General features: G+C 43.9%; 2 protein-coding genes and 1 long non-coding RNA gene across 9 annotated transcripts in view; 2 read left to right on the top strand and 1 right to left on the bottom strand.

Moving 5' to 3' along the window:
- rnf17 (ring finger protein 17) overlaps positions 1-9,117 on the top strand; it is a 36,819-nt gene extending 27,702 nt beyond the window's left edge. Inside the window, exons 25-37 of one of the 2 annotated variants that reach the window (XM_042319778.1) lie at positions 2,531-2,652; positions 2,776-3,074; positions 4,057-4,220; positions 4,327-4,446; positions 4,547-4,627; positions 4,815-4,940; positions 5,043-5,096; positions 5,260-5,367; positions 5,458-5,581; positions 5,736-5,871; positions 6,741-6,927; positions 7,303-7,420; positions 8,946-9,117. In XM_042319778.1, coding sequence (XP_042175712.1) covers positions 2,531-2,652; positions 2,776-3,074; positions 4,057-4,220; positions 4,327-4,446; positions 4,547-4,627; positions 4,815-4,940; positions 5,043-5,096; positions 5,260-5,367; positions 5,458-5,581; positions 5,736-5,871; positions 6,741-6,927; positions 7,303-7,398 — 1,617 coding nt within the window. In that variant the 3' untranslated portion in view covers positions 7,399-7,420; positions 8,946-9,117. The remainder of the gene's footprint in view (positions 1-2,530; positions 2,653-2,775; positions 3,075-4,056; positions 4,221-4,326; positions 4,447-4,546; positions 4,628-4,814; positions 4,941-5,042; positions 5,097-5,259; positions 5,368-5,457; positions 5,582-5,735; positions 5,872-6,740; positions 6,928-7,302; positions 7,421-8,945) is intronic. The other variant, XM_024409076.2, reaches the window with a different exon arrangement.
- Positions 9,118-9,159: 42 nt separating this feature from the next.
- LOC112240849 lies at positions 9,160-11,237 on the bottom strand. Of its 2 annotated transcripts, none has more exons than XR_006083125.1 (5): positions 11,203-11,237; positions 10,929-11,005; positions 9,786-9,887; positions 9,526-9,697; positions 9,160-9,401 (listed from the first exon to the last, which is right to left on the bottom strand). It is a non-coding gene; the product is annotated as an uncharacterized LOC112240849 (long non-coding RNA). The 2 variants fall into 2 exon arrangements; XR_006083124.1 differs by having other exon boundaries at positions 9,786-9,867.
- Positions 11,238-11,879: 642 nt separating this feature from the next.
- On the top strand, positions 11,880-21,547 carry ttf2 (transcription termination factor, RNA polymerase II). 5 transcript variants are annotated; one of them, XM_042319775.1, is made up of 23 exons: positions 11,880-11,986; positions 12,320-12,434; positions 12,609-12,695; positions 12,805-12,874; positions 13,005-14,015; positions 14,117-14,237; positions 14,346-14,522; positions 14,637-14,794; positions 14,917-14,998; positions 15,133-15,249; positions 15,390-15,540; positions 15,667-15,772; positions 15,863-16,047; positions 16,172-16,325; positions 16,404-16,495; positions 16,581-16,624; positions 16,739-16,944; positions 17,392-17,565; positions 17,679-17,737; positions 18,113-18,266; positions 18,375-18,457; positions 18,536-18,610; positions 18,756-21,547. In XM_042319775.1, the coding sequence occupies exons 1-23, from the start codon at positions 11,959-11,961 to the stop codon at positions 18,898-18,900; spliced, it is 3,594 nt and encodes a 1,197-aa protein (XP_042175709.1). In that variant the 5' UTR covers positions 11,880-11,958; the 3' UTR covers positions 18,901-21,547. The 5 variants fall into 5 exon arrangements, with proteins under 5 accessions (XP_042175709.1, XP_024264828.2, XP_042175708.1 ...); XM_024409060.2 differs by having other exon boundaries at positions 16,581-16,660; positions 16,805-16,944; XM_042319774.1 differs by having other exon boundaries at positions 16,581-16,660.
- The last annotated feature ends 1,174 nt before the right edge of the window (positions 21,548-22,721 follow it).

Genomic DNA, 22,721 nt, shown 5'->3' with positions numbered 1-22,721 from the left:
TAAATCACAGACCGTGTCACCAGCAAAGCACCATCACACCTCTTCGTCCATTCTTCACGGTGGGAACCACACATGCAGAGATCATCCGTTCACCTACTCACAAAGACATGGAACCAAAAATCTCAAATTTGGACAGATTTCCTCCAGTCTAATGTCCATTGCTTGTGTTTCTTGGCCCAGGCAAGTCTCTTCCTCTTATTGGTGTCCTTTAGAATTGGTTTCTTTGCAGCAATTCGAACATGAAGGCCTGATTCATGCAGTCTCCTCTGAACAGTTGATGTTGAGATGTGTCTGTTACATGAACTCTGTTAAGCATTTATTTGGGCTGCAATTTCTTAGGCTGGTAACTCTAATGAAGTTATCCTCTGCAGCAGAGGTAACTCTGGGTCTTCCGTTCCTGTGGAGGTCCTCGTGAGAGCCAGTTTCATCATAGTGCTTGAGGGTTTTTGCAACTGCACTTAACTTTCAAAGTTCTTGAAATTCTCCACATTGGAGAATTAGGTCCTCATGTCTTAAAGTAATGATAGACTGGTTTCTCTTTGCTTATTTCAGTTATTCTTGTCATAATATGGACTTGGTCTTTTACCAAATAGGGCTATCTTCTGTATACCACCCCTACCTTGTCACAACACAACTAATTGGCTCAAATGCATTAAGATGGAAATAAATTCCACAAATGTACTTTTAACAAGGCACACCTGTTAATTGAAATGCATTTCAGGTGACTACATCATGAAGCTGGTTGAGAGAATGCCAAGAGTGTGCAAAGGGTGGCTACTTTGAATAATCTCAAATTATGTCTTCACTATTCTACAATGTAGAAAATAGTACAAATAAAGAAAAACCCCTGAATGAGTAGGTGAGTCCAAACTTTTGACTGTGTGTGTATAATTATTTATTTATTTTTTTGACAAACACAAATTACAAATTGAACAGATACGTCCTTTTATCCCCCTATACTTATTGAAACACCTCCCTCCCCTTAACAACAAAAGCAGCATACATACAAAAATACATTAAAACATAAATTGGAAATTATATATACACAAAAGTAAATAAAAAAAATATCACTACATACCCTCCATTCTCTCCCACATTCTCATATCCCCTGTTGGCCAACATTTCTTACTCCTGATCAATAGAAGGCAACTGTTCGAAAAAGGAAATTAAAGGCTGCCAGAATAACCTTTCTAATTGTCGAAAACAGATCTTTTAACCAGGCTAATACAGTGGGAGGTTTGGGGGATTTCCAATTAAGCAAGATCTCCCTGCGTGCTATAAGAGAAGCAAACACTACAATGCCTTCTTTACTTTTAGTGAGACTAGGCAACAAAGATGTAACACCAAATATAGCTATTAGAGGACAAGGCTGCAGGTCGGAGTGATTTGAACATCTATCATGTGTCATTTGTGTCTGGGAGGAATTTACTCTTTGGTGTAGACCTTGAACTGAATTAAACTTAACCGAGCACATGATATGGAGTTAACCCTAAGAAGGGCCTCCTCCCACCATTCATCTGAAAATTAGAGCGAAAAAAGTTACGGACTTGAAAATAGGGGAAAAGATTAGCTACACGATCATTAAAATTGGCTAACTTCCCATATAAAAATACATCTTTGAAACATACCAAACCTCCCTGTTGCCACAAAACAAAAGCCTGGTTGAGTTTGGATGGTTAAAATAAGTGGTTGTTACAAATGGGGCTTAGAGGAGAAGGGGCAAAAAGTCTAAAATGTTGACAAAATTGTCTCCAGATCCTCAATGTAGAGAGCGCATTGGGGTTTCCAGTGTACTTTGAAGGACAGTGGGACACAAGTAAGCAGAAAGGGAGGATGATTGGCAGGTGTGTGCTTCTAATGAGCACCAGTTGCTACTTGGAGCATTACACCAGACCACAATCTTTTGAATATTGGCTTTCCAATAGTAAAGCAGTAAATTTGGATGTGCCAATCCTCCATCTTGTCTCCTTTTGAAGTATTGTTCTATGTATCTTAGGTGATTTGCCAGCCCAGATAAAATGACTGAGCCTATCCAACTTGGTAAAAAATGATTTTGACAGAAAGATCAGAAGACATTGGAAAAGGGTATAGAAACCGAGGTAAAATGTTAATTTTAACAGATTGGATCTGCCAGCTAAGGACAGAGGCAGACTATCCCAGCGTTTAAGTCTGTTTTAACTAGACTGACTGGACTTGCGAAGTTAGTTTTATGGAGGGTAGCCAAAGGTGTTATATTCAAACCTAAATAGTAAAAACCAGAGGGCGACAGACGGAAAGGCAGGGCTCCAGGGTGAATTTGCTTGGCAGCGGGGTTGATCGGAAAACATTCACTTTTCTGAATGTTCAATTTGTAACCTGAGAATGATCCAAATGTGTTTTAAAATAGGCAGTATGTTATAGCTAGGATTTGTGATATATAATAGTAGAACATCTGAATACTGTGACACTTTGTTCTTCACCAGCTCAGTGGAGACCATCCATGGTTTTACTTGAATCTCTCTTTATACCAGCTTTTTCCTCTTCTCTGCAGGAGAACACAGAGCAGCGTCCGGTGCCGGTCTCTCTGTACTGCTCCAACCGGGCCGGGCAAGACGTCAGCATCGCAGACTTCCTGGTTAGTGAGGGCCTCGCTCTGAAAGAGAGGAAGCCACAGTGAGTAACAGAACTGTGTGTGGATATATGTTTCACAGTTGAGTATAATGTGTTTCCTAGGACCCATGTCTTTCTGCTGGCTCTACGTATCTGCCCTATTTGTCCCTGTGTTCTGTGCTACAGAGCGTCCCCCATGCCTAAACTAGAGGAGTTATCAGACTCTGACTCCAAGTTCAAGGGCCTTCAAAACAGGACACCTAACACAGAAAACCAGCCCCCCTCCTCTGACTGGTCAGTCTCTCCCCGACCCGTCTCCACTGCCCCTACGCCGCCCAAACCGGCCCCCTGTACTAACCCCTCCCCAGAGAAGGTGAAGACACAGGCCTACTGCCCCCCTGAGCTGCCCCACTGTGGACGCACTCTGATGACCATCTCTGCCATCGGAGAGGATGGCCTCATCTACGCCATGACGCACCACGCAGGTACTCTCCTTTCTACTACTGTTTACCCCTGCGCTCCCTCTCACTCACTCTCACCCCCCCACACACACTGAGTTATACACAATTTGACAGACTTTCCATGACATAGACTGACCAGGTGGAAGCTATCCCCTTATTGTTGTCACTTGTTAAATCCACTTCAATCAGTGTAGATGAAGGGGAGGAGACAGGTTAACGTCTTACGGATCATTGACAACATCCGGTGAAATTGCAGAGCGCCAAATTCAAATTACAGAAATCGTTATATTAAACATTCATGAAAAGTGTCATACATCATTTAAAATCTTAACTTCTTGTTAATCCAGCCGCTTTGTAAGATTTCAAAAAGGCTTTACCGCGGAAAGTACACCATGCGATTGTCTGAGGACAGCGCCCTGCACACTAGAGCATTACATACATTTTTCCAACCAAGCAGAGGCGTCACGAAAGTCAGAAATAGCGATAAAATAAATCACTTACCTTAGATCTTCATCTGGTTGCAATCACAAGGGTCCCAGCTACATAACAAATGTTCCTTTTGTTCGATAAAGTCCTTCTTTATATCCCAAAAACGTAAGTTTCATTGGCGCGCTTGACTCAGTAATCCACCGGTTTCCCTCGTTTTAAAATGTATACAAATGAATCCCGTAAGTTAACAATAAACTCTTCCAAACATATCAAACAACGTTCCTAATCGATCCTCAGGTACCCTAATATGTAAATAAACAATCAAATTTAAGACGGATAATCCTGGAGAACATAACCGGAGATAAATAACTAAGTGCACGCCCTCACCGGAATACGCAACAAACACTACAGCCAAAATGGGAGCCACTTGTATTGTGTTGAGCTTTGCTGGCATGCATCTAAGAAAAATAATTCAGTGGTCATCATAACAGCCCTAGGTGACACACTCAATATCAGGAAGGTGTTCATAATGTTTTGTACACTCAGTGTACATGCGCAACTACTGTGTGTTTGTCAGGGCGTCAGTTTGAGCAGCTGCGGGAGCGTCTACAGCAGCACATAAAGACCCTTCCCAGGCTGAAGCCCTACACCTGGAAGAGTGTCCTGGGTTGTGCTGTCATGGGCTCTGACATGCTCTGGTACAGAGGAGAGGTGCTGGAGGTCATTGGAGGTCACGTTAAGGTACAGACACGTTTTTTTGTGAACAACTAAATACTGGGATTTTGAACAATTTATACAAATGATGTCTATACAAAACTTACAAGACCCTAACCTGTGTGTGTTCTAGGTGCGCTACGTGGACCAGGGTCTAGTGGAGAACATCCCAGTGTGTCACGTCTACCCCACAGTGTTGTGTGAGGATATTCCCCAGCTCTGTATGCCCTGCCAGCTGCACGGAGTCATCCCTGTGAGTGGACTAGATTCAGAATCGTGGTGGTTGTGTTCCATCGCAGTAGCTTCCTCTCCTTTATCTACAGTTGCTCCCCCCCTCCCCTCTCTCTGTTCAGGTGGGCAGGACGTGGCAGTGGGATGCTGTGGCTCTGCTGAAAGAGCTGCTGCTAAACCGCTGTGTGGACATGCAGGTTATGGTGAGGTGGACACTACACACACAAAGATGGTATGTTAGTGCTTGGGGGATATGAGGTGATCCTCTCAGTTTGAGTAAGTGTGGGTGTCTCACTATAAGCTGCAGGCAAGGCCCTGTATCAGTTGTGCATGGACTCACTGGCCTGATGTATGATAAAATGGAACAAAAAACATGACTGTGTGTGTTAGGAACTACCTGAGGATCCTCTGGGCTGTCTGACAGTACAGATTTCTCTGGATGGCATGACTCTAAGCAGAATCATGGTTCACCACCAACACGCCTCTGTAGACCAGGCTATTGCATCCACACAGGAGGTAGGGAGGTGGGAGTGGGTATTACACTTGTTTCAATTCCCCCCCCCTTTTTTTTTTTTTTTTTGATTCAACACAATAGTCTAAATCTGTGATTTTCATCAGGAGCTGGTGGTGTCATCTCACCTAGATCTAGATGACTGGGACATTGACACAGAGGTATGTTGCTTATTCAGTGCCATCTGTATATAAGATGTTGTTTGAAATTGCTAGTATGCACACTGCGATATAACTTGCCAATTACATTTGTTTATTTATTTATCGAGTGTGAAAATGTCAGTCATCCCCACTGCTCTGCTGTGTTTTCCTGTCTTATGTACAGGGTTTGGAGGACCCAGAGCCAGTACCGAGGGTGTTCTCATACCCAAACCTGCCTGAGAAAGGCGAACGCTTCCGGGTCAGGATCAAACACCTCCGGACCCCCAACGAGGTACTACCACTTCCATACCCAACTGTAATGTCAATTCTGAAATGATTTGTTATGCCTTTTGCAACACTTTCTACTGCGTGTGTGTTGCAGGTGTTCCTGTATCCCTTAGATGGCAGTAGTTGTGTGGAGTCTGGTGGGGAGAGTCTGGAGGAAGCACTGAAGAGAGTCCATGACAGGATTGACCGTCTGGCCATGCTCTCGGACTTCGCCATTGGTAAACCACAACACGATCACAAGCTCTTTCCATGTACTAAACTTCACACTTAATGCTTTTACTAAAACATTTCCGTAGGGTCTTGTAACAGGGACTTATAACGAGCTAGGTGGTAAAGTTCTGACTTGTTGATCCTGTGTATCCATCTCTCCAGAGGCCCCGTGTCTGGCAGAATACAGTGATGGGAAGTACTACCGGGCCAAGCTGCTGGGCTTCGCTGGCCTCAACCCTGTTAAGATCTTGGTCAGACACGTGGACTTTGGCTCTGACGACACCCTTCCCACACACAAGTAAGACATCTCACTGTGGGCCGAATCCTACTGGAGATTGGAGCATAAGTAAATCCCATTTTCATGCAGATTGATTGTCTATTATATTGACAAGATAGTCAAGTGACCGCTCTAACAATGGAAATACACATCCTCAAAGATGGAAGGCAGGCGAAAGGAGGCGAGATCAGGTGGGACCATTCTAGCCAATGAGAGGGCATGCGAACAACAGGCCTTAGAGTAAGAGCAGTGGTTCCCAACCTTTTTCGGTTACTGTACCACCAATTGAATTTTGGTCTGCCCTGAGTACCCCTGATTTACTCTCATGTGCATTTTACCAGTAAGCCTATGGTCTTATGAGTCCTTGTACCCCTGGTTGGGAAACTTTTGAGATAGACTACTCATCTTTATATCTGTGCCATTATAGTGTCTGACAGCATGGGCAGTGCCATTGAGGCTGTCTCCATTTTAGGTAGTCAATTTTCTTATTCTTCATTGGCTGATTGCTCCCAATTCATAGGAATCCCCACCCTGTTGAATACTTTAAAATGGTGGAACTCCTCAACGGCAATGTCCACGCTAAAATGGGTTATAGAGTCCTCTATCTCTATGACAACAGGCAAAAAGTATTTTTTTTCCAAAGTTGCCGGAATGCCACGTGCGTCCATTTATATCAGTGTATTTGTTTACAACCTAACCATTACAAAACTTCTATTAGATCAAATAAGCCCCACATTGCAAATTTAAAAAATGTTGACCAATTTAGACACTCATTGACCTCTATACAAAAATGTCTGTCATTTTTGTGGACAGATTTTGGGCAGAGTAAAACCCTCTCGCTTTGCCTTTTCTTCTCTGGTTACCGGAGTCTTTTTTTTTCTCCCCGTCAGGCTGCGTCAGATCCCGGCCCATCTCCTGCGGTTTCCCTGTAAGGCCATCAAGGTGCGGGTGGCGGGCTTCAGACCACCCCGCCACAACCTGGAGAAGGAGCGCTTGTCCTACCGGCCAGAGTGGAGCCTGAAGGCTGCCCTGGAGATGATTGACCTGCTGCACAGCTGCTGCACCGCATCCGTTACCGTGAGCAACATCTGCCTTAGTTATCCCCGTCATATCAGTGGCAGTCATAAAAAACTGGACAGACGATGACGACACATTAAGTGTGGTCATGGTTATGATAGTGGATTTTTGGCATTCAGCGTTACTGTGGTCTCTGCTCAACAAGGGCGATAACAGCAGAATTGTTGCATGTGTGTATTGTGGTTCTAAACAGTATACTGTTCAAATACCATTCATCCAATTAGGTCATTGTGAGATGGTAACCTTGGTGCTGTTGGTCATCTCTGCCAATCATGATAATGGGGATAATGAAGCTATAGTGTAGTTTTTATGATAATGGGGATAATGAAGCTATAGTGTAGTTTTTATGATAATGCTGTTTCCTGGTTGTCTCAGGCCACTGAACCGGAGCTGTCTGTGTTCCTGTATGACGAGGATGGAGCTCTGGTCTACCTGCCTCTGGTGGAGAAAGGACTGGCTGACTTTGACTAAGACACTACAGCAAGAGACAAAGGTGGGTTTGGCTCTCATCCAGGAGTAGTGTTGCACGGTATACCGGTACCAAAACATGATACCAACATTTTTGAATCACGTTGTACAATATGATAGTACCACATTTTTCAGCCCTACCGATCTAAAGGAAATCAGCTGCCGCTGTTTATAAAGTCAGTTTTGTTCATAAATTGTTTTCATTAAGCAACAACTACTCTCTTGCGCCAGTCTAGTAATGTTCACTTTCAGGCGCATCTCACGTGTGGCAGCTATAATCAGCCAGCCGCTCCCCTACCAGCCTTCACTCACCTGCTTCTCTCTGTCCGCTCTTCCTGCATATCTATTCTTCCTTCAGTTTTTAAAATATAATTTGGCTGTGAAGGCGAGAGGATGCAGACCCTGATGAGCCATCCGTTGCTACATTTGATACATTGTATAATTTCATTGCCTGGTATAACCAAGGTCACAGGCCAATCTAAGTAGGCTTTGCAATTTCAAGTTCGCTGTCACACAGCCGCTGAGCGACAGAGGAAAAATGGAGCGCCGCTTCGCGACAGGCATGCTTGCAGATTTATAGCAGAGAACACTGTCTAGCCTAAATGATTCCAGAAATATGACCCATATTAGCAAAGCTACCTTTTTTCCTCCTTCATGATTTTGCACGCATTTTATATAATTTCACAAACCATGTCACCGGCTGTTTTTAACTAATCCCGGGTTGCTAATTATTGGTTTGATAAACGTTAACATGTTACCTAGCTAGCTAACAACCGGCTAACTTAGATACTAGGTCTAGGCGATTTTGATTGGCACAGGAAGAAAGTAAAGGGTCTGCTACTCATGAGATGTTCTTCGCTACAGCCCAATATGGGCGAGATGATGTCGAAAGGAGTGGGTGTATAGAAAGCAAATCAGCTAATTTTGCGTGGCTGATTGGGCTGCACGACAAGTTGATAAGCCGGGTAACTAAACGTGGCCATTTCATTCCAAGTAGGATAGTAGTTACCTACACAAGAAATAACTAGTATTGATTACCATACATACATACTCAATGGGGAGGGCATGAATGGCAACACAGTACTCTTCGCTTCCCCATCACTACTGTCCAGCAACGACGTGGGAAGTAGCCAATGTCCGAGCGATAGTCACAGTAAGCACACACATACAACACAAAGCATATTGGGATACACTACCCCCTTCAAGGTAGGATTCATATAGGCCTAAACGATCTTCCTGGTGCTCCTTAAATTCTGTTCTTTAAGTTGGTAGCTGTGTTTCCCCCTTGCTGTCACAATGACATACATCGTCCGCCATCCATTCTATGCAGTTTTCCATGAACAGTGTGAATTTAATTAATTACGTGTTGTAGAAGTGAGTGAATATCAGTGACAGGTTTTTTTGCAAAGCACACCCCAGGCCACTGCATCGTATGGTCAGTAACAACATTCCAGTGTTCAAAGAAAGTGTAATCTGTTTGTTCAAGACCGACGTGAAGTCTCTAGTCTGAATACGTTAAGTAACCTTTTCTCTCCTTTGACCCCCCCCAGAGATCTACTGTGACATTGGACAGGTTCTTCAGTTCCCTGTTCCTTCAATATACAGTACATATAAATCTCAAACATTTTGTTTTGAGCAGAATGTAGCTGAGCACTTTATTTTCTATCTGAAATACTGTCTGTATGAAGGGTACAGAAGTATTAAAGTTTTCATTTAAAACTGCTTCAATGTGTCTGACTTTTTAATACACTCCCTAAATGTATGCACAGGGATTTGATAAACATTTATTTTACAAAAGAAATTACAATCAGCTAAAAAAAGACAAAACAGACACTCGCACCACATTAAACTAAAAAACCCTCGAAACACATGATTCAGTCCTATGGCCTGTTGGCCCGGTGGTGTAGCAGGTCTCCTGTCTGCCATCTGGGTACTCCCTCCTTTTGTAGTCTGCTGTGTGGACATCTTTCTGGCCTGTGTTGAACCGGATCTCCTTACTGCCATCCCTGGAGGAGAGGAGAACGTAAACATGAGTGGTGAAAAATACGAGACTTACTTGAACAAAACCCCTTGTAACCACTGACTTCACGAAAGAGACAGATTGGGAACTCCTTCATCAAGAGCTTTTACCTGTCCAGATGCATGTCAGTGTAGAGAACGTGGATAGATAGGTGTGGACTTCCAGGTTAACTTGAATGATGGTCCCATCAGTGAGTACACTCCTCCGTCCCATCTGGATACAGGTTCTTAACTGTCTGGTCAGGGTACGTGATCTCCTTACGACCATCAGGGAAATGCTTCTCTACAAAAGGAAATGTTTCGGGTCAGAACAAAGTGGTGGAGAAGGAGGTAATTAAGTATAATAATGAAATGTTTCCATCAAATTTCACCAGTCTGGTTGTTGGGGAACTGCAGAACCTCGATGCTGTCAGGATAGGTGGTGTGAGGGGTCTGGGCATCAGCATAGTAGATCTGTAAGAGGACCACACACACTGATCTGGGATTTATGTATGTTTAATATCCCACTTAAAGGTGTTGAGCTAATGCACTAAGGCCAGGGAAGGGTCACTGTCAGTAACCCACCACTCTCTGGTCAGCCATAACATGCTTGATGTCCCTGTTGAAGAAGGTGACATTGGCTGTCAGTCTGTCCGCTAACACCTCCTTCCTGGTCCCATTGGGAGAGACGAGTCTCCCTCCACAGGCCAGCACCAAATACATCCATGAATACAATCCAGAGTCATGTGCACAAAACATTAGGCACACCTGCTCCTTCCATGACAGACTGACCAGGTTTAAGCTATGGCGGCAGGTAGCCTAGTGGTTACAGAGTTGGGCCAGTAACCGAAAGGTTGCTGGATCGAATTCCCAAGCTGACAAGGTAAAAATCTGTTCTGCCCCTGAACAAGGCAGTTACCCCACTGTTCCTAGGCTGTCATTGTAAATAAGAATTTGTTCTTAAATGACTGCCTAGTTAAATAAAAAATAATCTGTTAAATCCACTTCAATCAGTGTAGATAAAGGGGAGGAGACGGGTTAAAGATGGATTTTTAAGCCTTGAGACGGATTGTGTGAGTGTGCAAGACCAGATTTGAATGGGGTATGGTACAGTTGTCAAGAACTGCAATGCTGCTGTGTTTTTCACACAAGTTTCCCATTTATCAATCATGGTCCACCAACCAAAGGACATCCAGCCAACTTGACAACTGTGGCACGCATTCAACACCTTGAGTCCATGCCCCGACAAATTGATTCTGTTCTGAGTGCAAAAGGGGGTGCAACTCAATATTAGGAAGGTGACTCAGTGTGCAGTATTTAGGAAGCCGGGCCACTGCAATTTCTGTCTGAACGTTCCGAGACTCCACTTTCTCCTCCATAGCCGTTGCTAGTGATAGACACTTCTGCCTCCATTCTAAAACCTGGCGGAACTCTTAATATAATGTATGGCTCTGAGACTACCTGCTTTGAGTGAAACTAAATTCAACATTTATTTTCACAGAATTCCCTCCCAATATTTCTCATCCCCCCCTCACCTTTCCATCCAGGTGAATGATGACATCCTGACTTAGCTCTTGCTGCTCGTTGACCTCTGGACTCAGTCTGCAGACCTCTGTGGGTACATTCAAACACCATAGCAACACTCAACAACAATGGTGGTGTATACACAGAGATCCTATTAAAATGACAGTTATGTAATTTCTCTGGGTGTATAGCAGTGTGGAGCTATGCCATGGAGGTACTTTCATTAAATAATTAAAAAGGCTAGTGATTTATGTCAGATGAAAGCTGTGCGCGTTCCTAACTCACAGGGGAGAGGTTGTGTGAGTGGTCGTGGCTCTGTGCCTTTTACACTAGTTGCAATAAATTGTAAATCCCTGAACCTTAAAGTACCTGTTGCTAACAGTCCTTTTAAACGGTCCTTTTTGCCGTAGCTAAAGCCTAACTACACTGTGACATTCATACCTACCTACAGTTTGCCCACTGTGCCTTTTACACTAGTTGCAATAAATTGTAAATCCCTGAACCTTAAAGTACCTGTAACTACCTTATATGATATATTGCGTGCTAAATGACATGTGTTTTATAATGTTGGGAACAACAGCTTAGTTAGCACTTTAATGTTAACGTTAGTGCCTGCCACTCCATTGACAACGCCTTGGTTTGACTAGCAAACTAGCTTGCAAGCTTGCAACAAAGTCTTACCATGCCAGGCAAGTAAGACAACATTTGTGCTTCAATTATATAATGATGGATACAAAGCGAACATGTAACGTACCTTGTTTACTTGCGACAAGTACACGTATTCAGGGTATTTTTGTTGTGAAGACAACGAATGGGAGTTTCGCGATTTCGAAGTGTTCCGCCACACTGAAACAAAGCCCGCGAGAGAGAGAAAAAAATGGGTCGCGTTGCAATTTGGGTAATGTAGTAATTAACGTTAAATAATTGACTCGGAAGTGATTTTCAAACGCAATTCCCATTGGTCAATTGAAAGTTTCAAGAAGTTCAAACGCATTTTTACTTTTGGACGAATTTGATCATTATCTTAAACTTTTCTTGATAATGGAGATTGTACTATGCAATACCCACGGTAAATGTGTTTATTTTTGCATTGACATAGTCAGTGTTGCATTATCATAATGATTATATTGTTATTCGTGCCTGCTAAAACGAGGTGCTTTTCTGAAACGTATGCTAGCTTGCTATTGTAGCCATCTAACGTTAGCAATTTGGGAACATAGCTCAATGGTGTTTTCTTTATCTCTCGAGGCAGAATATGATGCTAGCCACCTGCCTAATAATAATGTTAACATAATTGAGCCATCATATCAACCAATAGGGGTGATAACGTTAATGCAAGGACGTGTTTTACTGAATATGAACTCATGTTTTCATCTATTTGACTTGTATTTACACTAACCAGGCAGCACATGCATGCTGAAGACGGGAGTGAAAGAAGGGCCAAATAAGGGTAAAAGCTTCTACTTGTGCGGGGAGCGTCAACAGGGGTCTCCCTGTGATTTCACCAAAGTGGCAGGGTAGGTGGTTCTCTCATGTCAGTTAAATAATGCATGTTTATCTTTTCATGAAGAGCACTAGCTCTATCCTAACTGGTATCTGACCGTGGCATTTTCAAAAGCCATCTAACAAAGTACAGGACTTATGCAATAGTCATTTACTGATATGACGATCTGTTTTATGGCTTTCATTAGGATCCCGGCCTCACACTGCCTGCTTCATGAGGATTCTATGGTGGAACTCCAGACTCTCATCCGCAGTCAGCAGCAGCAGGGCTACAGGTCTGTCTGTGTGCATGTGTGTGGATGCTTCCTCTAACTCTAGCTATGATCAATGGTTTGTGTTCAGGTGCATTATCATACTGTGTCTCACTCTCTTTTCTCTTCTCAGGTTGTACTACCGGTGTGTTTTGGGGAAGAACGCAGGTCAGAGGTGGTGTGGCAATGTTCCCTGGACAGCGGTAAGCACCTCCTAACTACTGGTAATGATGAAAATACAGTATACATTGCCTAATTCATAGCCTATTACTGTCATGGCAAGCACTCATTGAATGTGTTTCAAAATGGCTGACTAGTGCTCCACCCCTGCAGCCAGAGGCAGAGAAACGCAGCCCACTCTCTGACAGACAGCTGCAGCCCTCCAGCCTGCCCCCAGAGAGAAATCCATTCAAGGCCCCAGGCAAGACTGACCAGACGTCAGAGTGGAAGAGACTCCAAGATGGGGGGAGACTGGAGGATGAGAGCAACGGAAAGAATGAGAAAGGTGGAGAGAAGGAGAGGCTTCACAAGAGTGTAGGTAAAGAAAGCGAACGCGGTCGAGGTACGGAGGAGGAGGAGAGGGGGATGTCAAGTCCCTCGGAGTCTTGGAGAGACAAACAGCTTCCAGCAGGGATGAAGATAAAGAAGAGAGTATCAGGCGAGGAGAATAAGGAATGTTCTGAAACATCACCTGAGGAAAAGGAAAAGACTGTCAAGGAGATGAAAGACAAAAACAAGAACTCAAACAAAGACAGCCAGAGAGAGGCTGAGAAAAGCAACAACTCTAGCCCGATTCCCCAGAATACAGAGGACCCACACAAAGCCTCAAAGGGTCGTCATGGATACTACCCACGAGAGCCACCAACCAATAGCCTAAAAGAGTCTGGAAAGCATGCTGGGAAAAAGCCAAGCACAGATGGGAAGAAGAGCAACCCCTCCAACCCAAATGGCACTACCTCTAAAGACGCCCAAGCACATAAGAGCACAGAGAAGACCAAAACCCCAATCCCACAATCTGATAAACCAGCGCAGCGACTTTCCACTCCAACAACTGAACAGGATAAGGAGGCAGAGAAAATGACTGCTTCATCATCACAGCAGAACCAGGACAAATCCCATTGTGGGAACCAATTTGGAGAGTGGCGTTGTGATGAAGATGATGATGATGTCCAGTTTGTGTCAGTTCAGCCAGGTACACAGACGACGACTCAAGTACCAGTGCCCCTGGTCCAGAAAGCCCTGACATCCTTCCCAGGGTTCCAGCCTGCCTCTCAGGTCAAAGGTCAGCGGGAGGACCCCAGGGCCCTGCACAGCCAGCTCACTGCTCAGCTCAAACAGAAGAAGGTAAGGGACACCCCTGTGTGTGTGTGTGTGTGTGTGTGTGTGTGTGTCAGAATGTACACTGAAATAAATAGTTAATATTTAACTCTCCTTCTCTTTCACAGGCCACTCTGTCGGTGGTGAATATGTCTGCTCTGCCCGATAAAGGGGAGAGGTTGAAGAGTCAGGTCAAAGACCTGGAGGAGGCTCTGGAGTCTCTCTGCCTCACCACTTCCACTGAGCCAGGTAAGACCCTAGCAGGATACTGGACTGTTTGGCTAACCACAACATTGCCTACTGTATTGTCATTGTAGGTACTTCAAGCACAAACTCAATTTAATGTTCTGTTTTTAGAGCCTCAGGGTGACGAAGGTAATGCCAAACCGAAACCCACTCCCAGCCAGTACAACCCATTTAGCTGCCCGGGAGGCACTGTCCTACTGCCCATTGCTCCTGCCCCCCTCCAGTACCAGGCCTCCACCAGCTCAATGGGGCTGCAGCTCAGCCAGGGATACACTCAGATGTATGGAGGTATGGAACAGGGCTAAACACACACTTGGTATTCTTGTAACCTGCTTTAGTCAGATATAGTCGTATCTCCGTGATCACCGTCAGTAAATCCTCTGTCTTTCCCTGATTGTCCAGTGAACCCCCAGAGCCAAGCGTTCTATGGAGGCAGGATGACAGACAACCGTCTGCTAGCGGTGAAGAACGCCACCTCTGAGGCCATTGACCACCTCCACAGCTCCCTGGAGTCCTGCCCCGACCCCAATGCTGAGGTTACGGACCCGAAAGGCATCAAGGCAAGACCTCCTTGTACACTACTCAATGCCTCAACCCTTCTAAACCTCATATTGTACACACTGTTGTCTATGGGTATGGTACCCTAATCTACTGTGGTGTTGTGGTCGTTCTCATTGGTCAGGTGCCTCTACTGGCCCATCAGAGACGAGCTCTGGCCTGGCTGCTGTGGAGAGAGACCCAGAAACCCTGTGGAGGGATCCTGGGTAAGGTTAACCAGCCTGTCTGTGTAGTTGCTTTGATTGCAGCAGCCCCAGGGGTTCTGTAAGGAGTTGAATGGCCAGAGTATTTCAAAAACCTTCAGAAAATGCATTAACAACATTTCTCCCCTAATCCTCAGCTGATGACATGGGCCTGGGGAAAACCCTCACCATGATCGCTCTCATTCTGGCCCAGAAGAAGAAGCAAAAGGAGGAGGAGAAAGACACTAAATTGGAAGGCTGGATCTCCAAAAATGGTAATATCAAATGGCAACTTCTCATGTAATTATTAACTTGTATTATGATATATTTGGTAATGTATGTGAACAATGTGTATATATATTGTATTTAGTAACTTGTGTATGATATATTTGTTATACCCTATATTGTGTTGCAGACTCTAGCCTGGTAGTGTCTCAGGGCACTTTGATCATCTGCCCTGCCTCTTTGGTTCATCACTGGAAGAAGGAGATCGAGAGACACGTCAAGAGCAGCCGACTCAGTATCTACCTGTACCACGGGCCCAACCGCCAGAAGAACGCCAAAGTGTAAGACACACACACCTGAGTCATCTGTTTCCCTTTAACACACTTGTGTCACCTGAAAGACTATCAAGTGTACAGGTTGCTTTTGACACGTGTTTTATTTGTTTTCTATCTCCTGCTCTCTGATAGTCTGGCTGAGCAGGATGTGGTGGTGACCACCTACAGCCTTGTCTCCAAGGAGATCCCAGTCCCGAAGGACGACGCAGAGAAACCTAGCAAGGACCCTGAGGATGTGGTAAGAATAAACACAGAGAGAGAAACGGTGTGTAATGTATTGATGGTGCTAATGATGCTACGGCGTTGTCCCATCGCTCCCTTTCCCCAGCCGTCAGCCCTCCCTCCTCTGCTGCGGGTGGCCTGGGCCCGCATTGTGCTGGACGAGGCCCACAACATCAAGAATCCCAAGGTGCAGACCTCCTTGGCTGTGTGTAAGCTGAGGGCCAAGGCCAGGTGGGCTGTTACCGGGACCCCCATCCAGAACAACCTACTGGATATGTACGCCCTGCTCAAGTAAGTCCATCAATATCTCACTCTACCCTTATATTACACACATCATACCACATGTCCAGTAACAATACACTCCCCCCCCAAACCACAGAATCCTCTGTCAAAGTCTTTGCCTGTGTTTTGTCAGGTTTCTGCGCTGCGCCCCATTTGATGAGTTCAAGCTTTGGAAAACCCAGGTAGACAACGGCTCTAAGAGAGGAGGAGAGCGACTTAACATTCTGACCAGAACTCTGCTGCTCCGACGCACCAAAGACCAGATGGACTCTACCGGAAAACCTCTGGTACATGACACACAGACACACACACACATTGGCATATGTGGATTATTAGCTGATTTGATTTCCTTCTTAATTTTCCAGGTGAATCTGCCAGATCGGACCTGTGAGGTGCATCGCCTGAAGCTGTCTGAAGAGGAGCAGTCTGTTTACGATGTGGTGTTTGCACAGTCCAGGTAACAACTATGTCTGATTGGTATCTGAAACTTCCCTCTCTGGGTCTACAGCTTAATGACTGATTCTTTAAACTTTTTCTCCTAGGTCCACTCTGCAGAACTATCTGAAGAGACATGAGGGAGACAATGGTAAAAAGGGAGACAACTCCAATCCCTTCGACAAGGGTAAGGGAGGTAAACTTTCTGTTAAAAAATAATACTACTAATAATAATCTGTTTGAATTCATGTGTCTTTTTCTCCAGAGGCGTGTGAATTTGGACAGGATACCAATGTGACACCTTGGTGTCTGTCTCTCCCCCCCCCCCCAGTGGCTCGTGAGTTTGGAGTGTCCCAGGCGGACTCTGTGTCCTCCTCCCAGCAGACCCAGGGCCCCACCAGCACTGTTCACATCCTGTCTCTATTGCTCCGACTCAGACAGAGCTGCTGCCATCTGTCTCTGTTGAAGAAGGTACAAACACACTTCTACCTTTAAAAAACGAAACTATTTTTAACCTTTTTATTTAACTACGCAAGTCAGTTAAGAACACATTCTTATTTACAATGATGGTCTACCCGAGCCAAACCCTAACCCGGACGACGCTGGGCCAATTGTGCACCGCCCTGTGGGACTACCAATCATGGCCGGTTGTGATACAGCCTGGAATCGAACCAGGGTCTGTAGTGGGGCCTCTAGCACTGAGATGCAGTGCCTTAGAGCGCTGCGCCAATCAGGAGCCAGACCTGTGGAGAGGGCCTGACCTGCGCTCCTCTCTTTTTTTCTTTATCTCTGGGGTCTATAGAACAGGCATCTGTTTGGTTTTTACCTGCTGCTCTTCTCTGTGTGTCTTGCTCCACAGACTATGGGTAAGTTTGGTCTGTCTTTACCTGGCGTTCTCTTTGTGTGTCTTCTTCAAAGACCCTGGATCCGTCTGAGCTGCAGGGGGATGGGATCTCTCTCTCCCTTGAGGAGCAGCTCAATGCCCTGTGCCTCTCCTCCGAGCCCTCGGGCCCCGACCCCAAAGCCACCGTGTCCCTCAATGGGAGCCGATTCGCCTCCGATCTCTTTGAGGACACCCACGAGAGCACCAAGGTGACGTCAACTGCCTCCATGTATACTAAAATGTTTCTGTTTTTATATGGCTATCTGGTGCATCTATATACGCTACTACCTGCTTGATTCTCTTAATGTTCTTGTTGTTTCAGATCGCTGCCATTCTCACAGAGCTGAAGGATATCAGGCAGCAGAGTGAGGCTCAGAAAAGGTCATTCCACACACCTAAATGTAGCCCATTCAGACTACAAATGTTTGGTGTCATCTGGATGATGTAGTCCTGGCAGACAGATATAGAGGAGTTTGATAGACAACTAAAGTCCATGACAACTAAAGGATTATTGGTAATAGAACATGTTTCCCTCATAGTAGGGTGAACTTTAGCACCTCTATCTCTTGAATGTTTTGGCATTCGGGTTCAAAAAATCATTTTCTGACCACTTCTACCATGGGCAAACACGTCTGGAAGGCTTCGTTCAAATCTAAAGGGGTGCAGTCAGAATGTGATTGAATGCATGTGTCATTATGTTGCATTTTGATTGTACAGTAATCCATATATGATAATCATCCATTGTCTGTCTGTCAGTGTGATAGTGTCCCAGTGGACCAGCATGCTTCACATCGTGGCCGTTCACCTGAGGAGAATGGGCCTGAGCTTTGCTGTCATCGACGGCACTGTCAACCCCAAACGCCGCATGGACCTGGTCGAAGAGTTCAACACCAACCCTAAAGGACCACAGGTATCGTATGGACAATCATGACCATAAAATATTGATATGCTCTACCTATTTTCAGCTTTGGATCCAGTGTAGTTGGTAGAGTTTAGACAAGGTGTTTTGTGTTTCTAGGTGATGCTTGTGTCTCTGTGTGCTGGAGGAGTGGGCATTAACCTTATTGGAGGGAATCACCTCTTCCTCATGGACATGCACTGGTGAGACTCACAACACACACACCCATCCACCACTACCATCTGAGTGTTCTTTATTGATTTATACTGTGGTTCTGACAGGAACCCAGCTCTAGAGGACCAGGCCTGTGACCGCATCTACAGAGTGGGTCAGCACCGAGACGTCACTATCCACAGGTAAGCGCATGCTTGGGTGCAGAGATAATGTAGGAGAATCTCACTGACATATTTTGAGGTTGTGCCCTGTTGGATAAAGACATTGTATAAATCTGATTGCTGATGTGAGTGCTTACATAGAGCATGTGTGTCCCTATCCCTGCAGGTTTGTGTGTGAGGGCACAGTGGAGGATAAGATCTCCATTCTGCAGGAGAAAAAGAAGGATCTCGCACAGAAGGTGCTGTCAGGGACTGGAGCCTCCTTCACCAAGCTCTCCCTGGCTGACCTCAGGGTCATCTTTGGGGTCTGACGACCAGGAAGTAAGGGTGGTGGGGGCAGCCAGACTGAGGACCAGGTAGTAGCGGGGCCAGCCATACTTAAACAATTAGGTTTGCTAGATTTATGTTGTGTATGAATCTGGTTGATAACCCCCTTTGCTCTTGTTGGTTACTGCGCACAACAGTACATATTGGCACATAGTGTGGCTAATGTTGTTGGCACTACTTTGCTGTTATGCGCTTGAATGCTTTGCTGCTACTTTTCTCCATATGGTCTTCTGGCAGGTTGCAGAGCCTCAGGCCTACTAGCTGTGTACTGTTGTATTTCCCATATCCAGCACTCTGTTTCACACTCTGTATTCCATGTGTTACGACAACGACCGTGTTTCTCCTGGTCAGGTCACATGGTCTTTTCATTGAATACATTTTAAGTGTAATTTATAAGACTGACTTATCTCTGCTGGGTCATGTTATTTCTAATCCTTTACGAGGTAAATACTTTTACCTCTTATGCTGTGTTTGATTATTAGGTCTTCCTCAAGGCTGTTGGATGTTTTTTAATAAAATATGATTTATTACAGTTGATCAAACCGCTTATTCTGAGAATGAAAAGTTGCATGAATTCCATAAGAACAATCACTGCAGTGGGTGAAAATATGTTTAGATTTTGGATTAATAATGAAATCTACATGAACAAAGAGTTGCTGTTTAACAGAAAGCATCCTAAATGACCCAGGGTCTTCATAAGTGGTTAAGAGAATAATTTAAAGTGGCAAATAGCAGATAATGATCCATCTGACCGTTGATAACCCAGTATTGTTATGAGTAATAAAGACTACAATCATGAATCATACAATGTACAGCCAGATGTATTACTAAAATGGGTGTTACGTTGTTTGTGAAATTATTCTGGTTAAAACCATACCCAGTTCAGAGTTTTTCAAACGTGAGATGATGGAATGATTGTCCCACTGAGAGAAAGTCTCTAAACCACCAGTCACATGGTTTAGAATAAAACAGGCAAGTACATACAGGGGAAGGGTTATGGAGTAATGTTAACACCAATATAAATATACACATTGCTGAAGCTAAAATGTTCAGTAGCATTAGGCTACAGGCAATATTAATCAATGTGCTGATGTTAAGCTGTGTAGATTCTTATGCTTAATTTTAGGAGTTGCCTTTTTCTATGGAGGCTGCTGACGGATATTGTTAATGCTCAACCACTTTGCAAAATCAGTGGTTATTCACAACCAATCTCTTCCACTGGCAAAAACATTTTGTAAGGAAACTTGATATGCTAATAATGTAATTGACTTTAATATATCCTTGTGATGAGAAAACATTCCTCTTCTGACCTTTCAGTAGAGGAGTCTTCCGGAGGTTCTGTCCCATCATAATAGTTCTCCTGATCAGTCGAATGTTTATTCATCTGAACATCCATGTTGATCTTGATGCTCCAAGCCTCCAATCTGAGGTCCTCCATTAATGCTTTCTTCACTCTGAGGTTGTCCACTTTGAGGTCGTCCACTCTGTGTGTGTGTGTGTGTGGGCGACATTAGGCTGTGAGCGTTCTGATTCTAGTTTATGCATTGCTCTCTCCTCTTCCTCCTTTGTCTTTTTGTCTTCAGCCTTTTCATAGTACACATCATACAGATATTCCCAATATGACTTGCCTCTGGATGTTCCACAAACCCACAGAGCCAAGATAAGTGTCAATCCTAATGTCTGAAAGTAATGAGGATATTTGTGATTAGAAAATTATTTCCCATATTAAGTACATTAATTAAATAGGTTACTTACCCGAGAACACATAACTTGGAGATGGAATGTTGCTGCTTCAGTTGTCTAGTCTTTTTGATCTTTGCATGATAGTTGCTCTTTGGGGTTTGTGGATCGGAGACACACAAACCAGTCTCCATCAATGAGCGCTGTTATTACCCATAAAAGTCCAGCTGAAAATGACCTCAAGGAAAAACATGCAACAATGAACAAAACTGCATTCCCCCTACAGATTTTCATGCACTGTGGGTCCATCATCATCAGGACAAAACACAGTATAAGGCAAGGCCACGCCATATAAACTATGCAAGCTATTTTGTTATAATACGGCTGACAAGGACAGGTGAAGTCCAGTTTGAAAATGTACTGGAAAATTATGAAAAAGGCAACAATGGCAAAAGCACTGTAGCCTGTAGCAAACAACTTCATCAAGAATTCAGAGTTTAGGTCTGGGTGATTGGTATGTGCTGGCATATCAGCTCAAATAAGAACACCTCCCCTTGGTCAAAATGATGTATGGAGTGGTGCTCTGTGATTGTATCATGTGCTGGTTGTCTTTTTATAACGATCTTAAAAAGGTGGTGTTACTGAGGTCATATTTCCCCTTATGGAAACTGCCCTAAGACATTTTGATACAGCCCACAGGTTTCACCTACTTGTTGCCAGTAGTATGCATTATTTTCACCTGAAGTATGTTTGTTAGTGTGCATCCCATCCAGATTCATTTCAATGTTTTTTTGTTTTTACAGAGCAACACTGTTTTACTTTCTTTTTGAATGCTTGATTAACTTGTCTCTGTTTTTCTAGTGAAATATTACATCACACAACAAATGGCCAATCCCAACTAACTGCAGTTGAGAACATTAAAAGTACATACCCTATGCATAGTGCAAGTGATCAATGCTGTTTGAGATTCTTTATTATAACAATTTTGAACATCTCCAGAGACACATGACCTTTGCTTGCTATCTTGAACATATGTGCTTTCTATGATCACATTAGAGAACATTAGTTACCGTAACCAAGGTCGCCATCGGTGTGTTACTCTTTAGGCCATTTAATGTATTACTGAATTGTGTTTGGTTGAGAACGCAACCAAATACGAATCTTTAAAGGAGATGCATCTACTGCTTGGATAGTTTCTTCTGAGCCACTGGCTTAATGTTCTTCAACTTTTAATTTTTGTTGAGTTGGAGACGTAAATCCAACAATCTGCTAACTTGTCGGCAGGCTATTTACAGGCTAATCAGGTTAACAGGCTAATCACAAAAGTGATTTGGAAATGTGTTTAGTTAACAATGCAACCAAATATCTTCTACTTGGATAGTTCCAGCTGTGCCACTGACTTGTCTGGCTTTAATTACAGTTTCTCTATAAATGAATAATTGATATGTTGGATTCACGTCTCCATATCAACCAAAAATCTAAGTTACAGAATAGGATTAAATCACACTTTTTCTATGAGATATGGGTTTATGTACAGAGCAATTCAGTTGAGCAATTCTTGTTGACCTATCAGTGCAACGTAATGTAGTGTGACCTAGGTTATTCTGAATGTTTGAGACAGAAATCACTGTTATGGTATAGACTTCACACAGCCTCATCATTATTAGTTTCACAATATATCACTTGCTTTTCTACAGTCTAGCCACCCTTTGGAAGTTTTGTTTCAATCTGGTTATTTTATACAGTGAGGTCCAAAAGTATTTGGACTGTGACACATTAGTTTTTTGGGGCTCTGTACTCCAGCACTTTGGATTTGAAATTATAACATGACTATGAGGTTAAACTGCATACTGTTGGTGTTAATTTGAGGGTATTTTCATCCATATCAGGAAAACCGTTTAGAAGTAACAGCACTTTTAGCATAGCATAGCAGCCCCCCCCATTTTTGGACAAATTCACTTCCATGAAGTATACCAAACAATAGGAACTAGAGGTTTGCCGATTATGATTTTTCATATATATATATATACTGCTCAAAAAAATAAAGGGAACACTTAAACAACACAATGTAACTCCAAGTCAATCACACTTCTGTGATATTAAACTGTCCACTTAGGAAGCAACA

The sequence above is a fragment of the Oncorhynchus tshawytscha genome, linkage group LG03 (genome assembly GCF_018296145.1).
Source record: "Oncorhynchus tshawytscha isolate Ot180627B linkage group LG03, Otsh_v2.0, whole genome shotgun sequence".
Lineage (NCBI taxonomy): Eukaryota > Metazoa > Chordata > Actinopteri > Salmoniformes > Salmonidae > Oncorhynchus > Oncorhynchus tshawytscha.
Note: the sequence above shows the minus strand (reverse complement) of the source record. Positions and strands in the feature narration are given on the sequence as shown.

Bases quoted from the DNA above. Each gene is read 5' to 3' on its own strand.
- ttf2 (XM_042319774.1), top strand. From the start codon at position 11,959: ATGGAGATTGTACTATGCAATACCCACG. The intron at 18,267-18,374 runs GTATCGTATGGA...TTGTGTTTCTAG, and splicing joins CCAACCCTAAAGGACCACAG to GTGATGCTTGTGTCTCTGTG. The intron at 18,611-18,755 runs GTAAGCGCATGC...CTATCCCTGCAG, and splicing joins CGAGACGTCACTATCCACAG to GTTTGTGTGTGAGGGCACAG.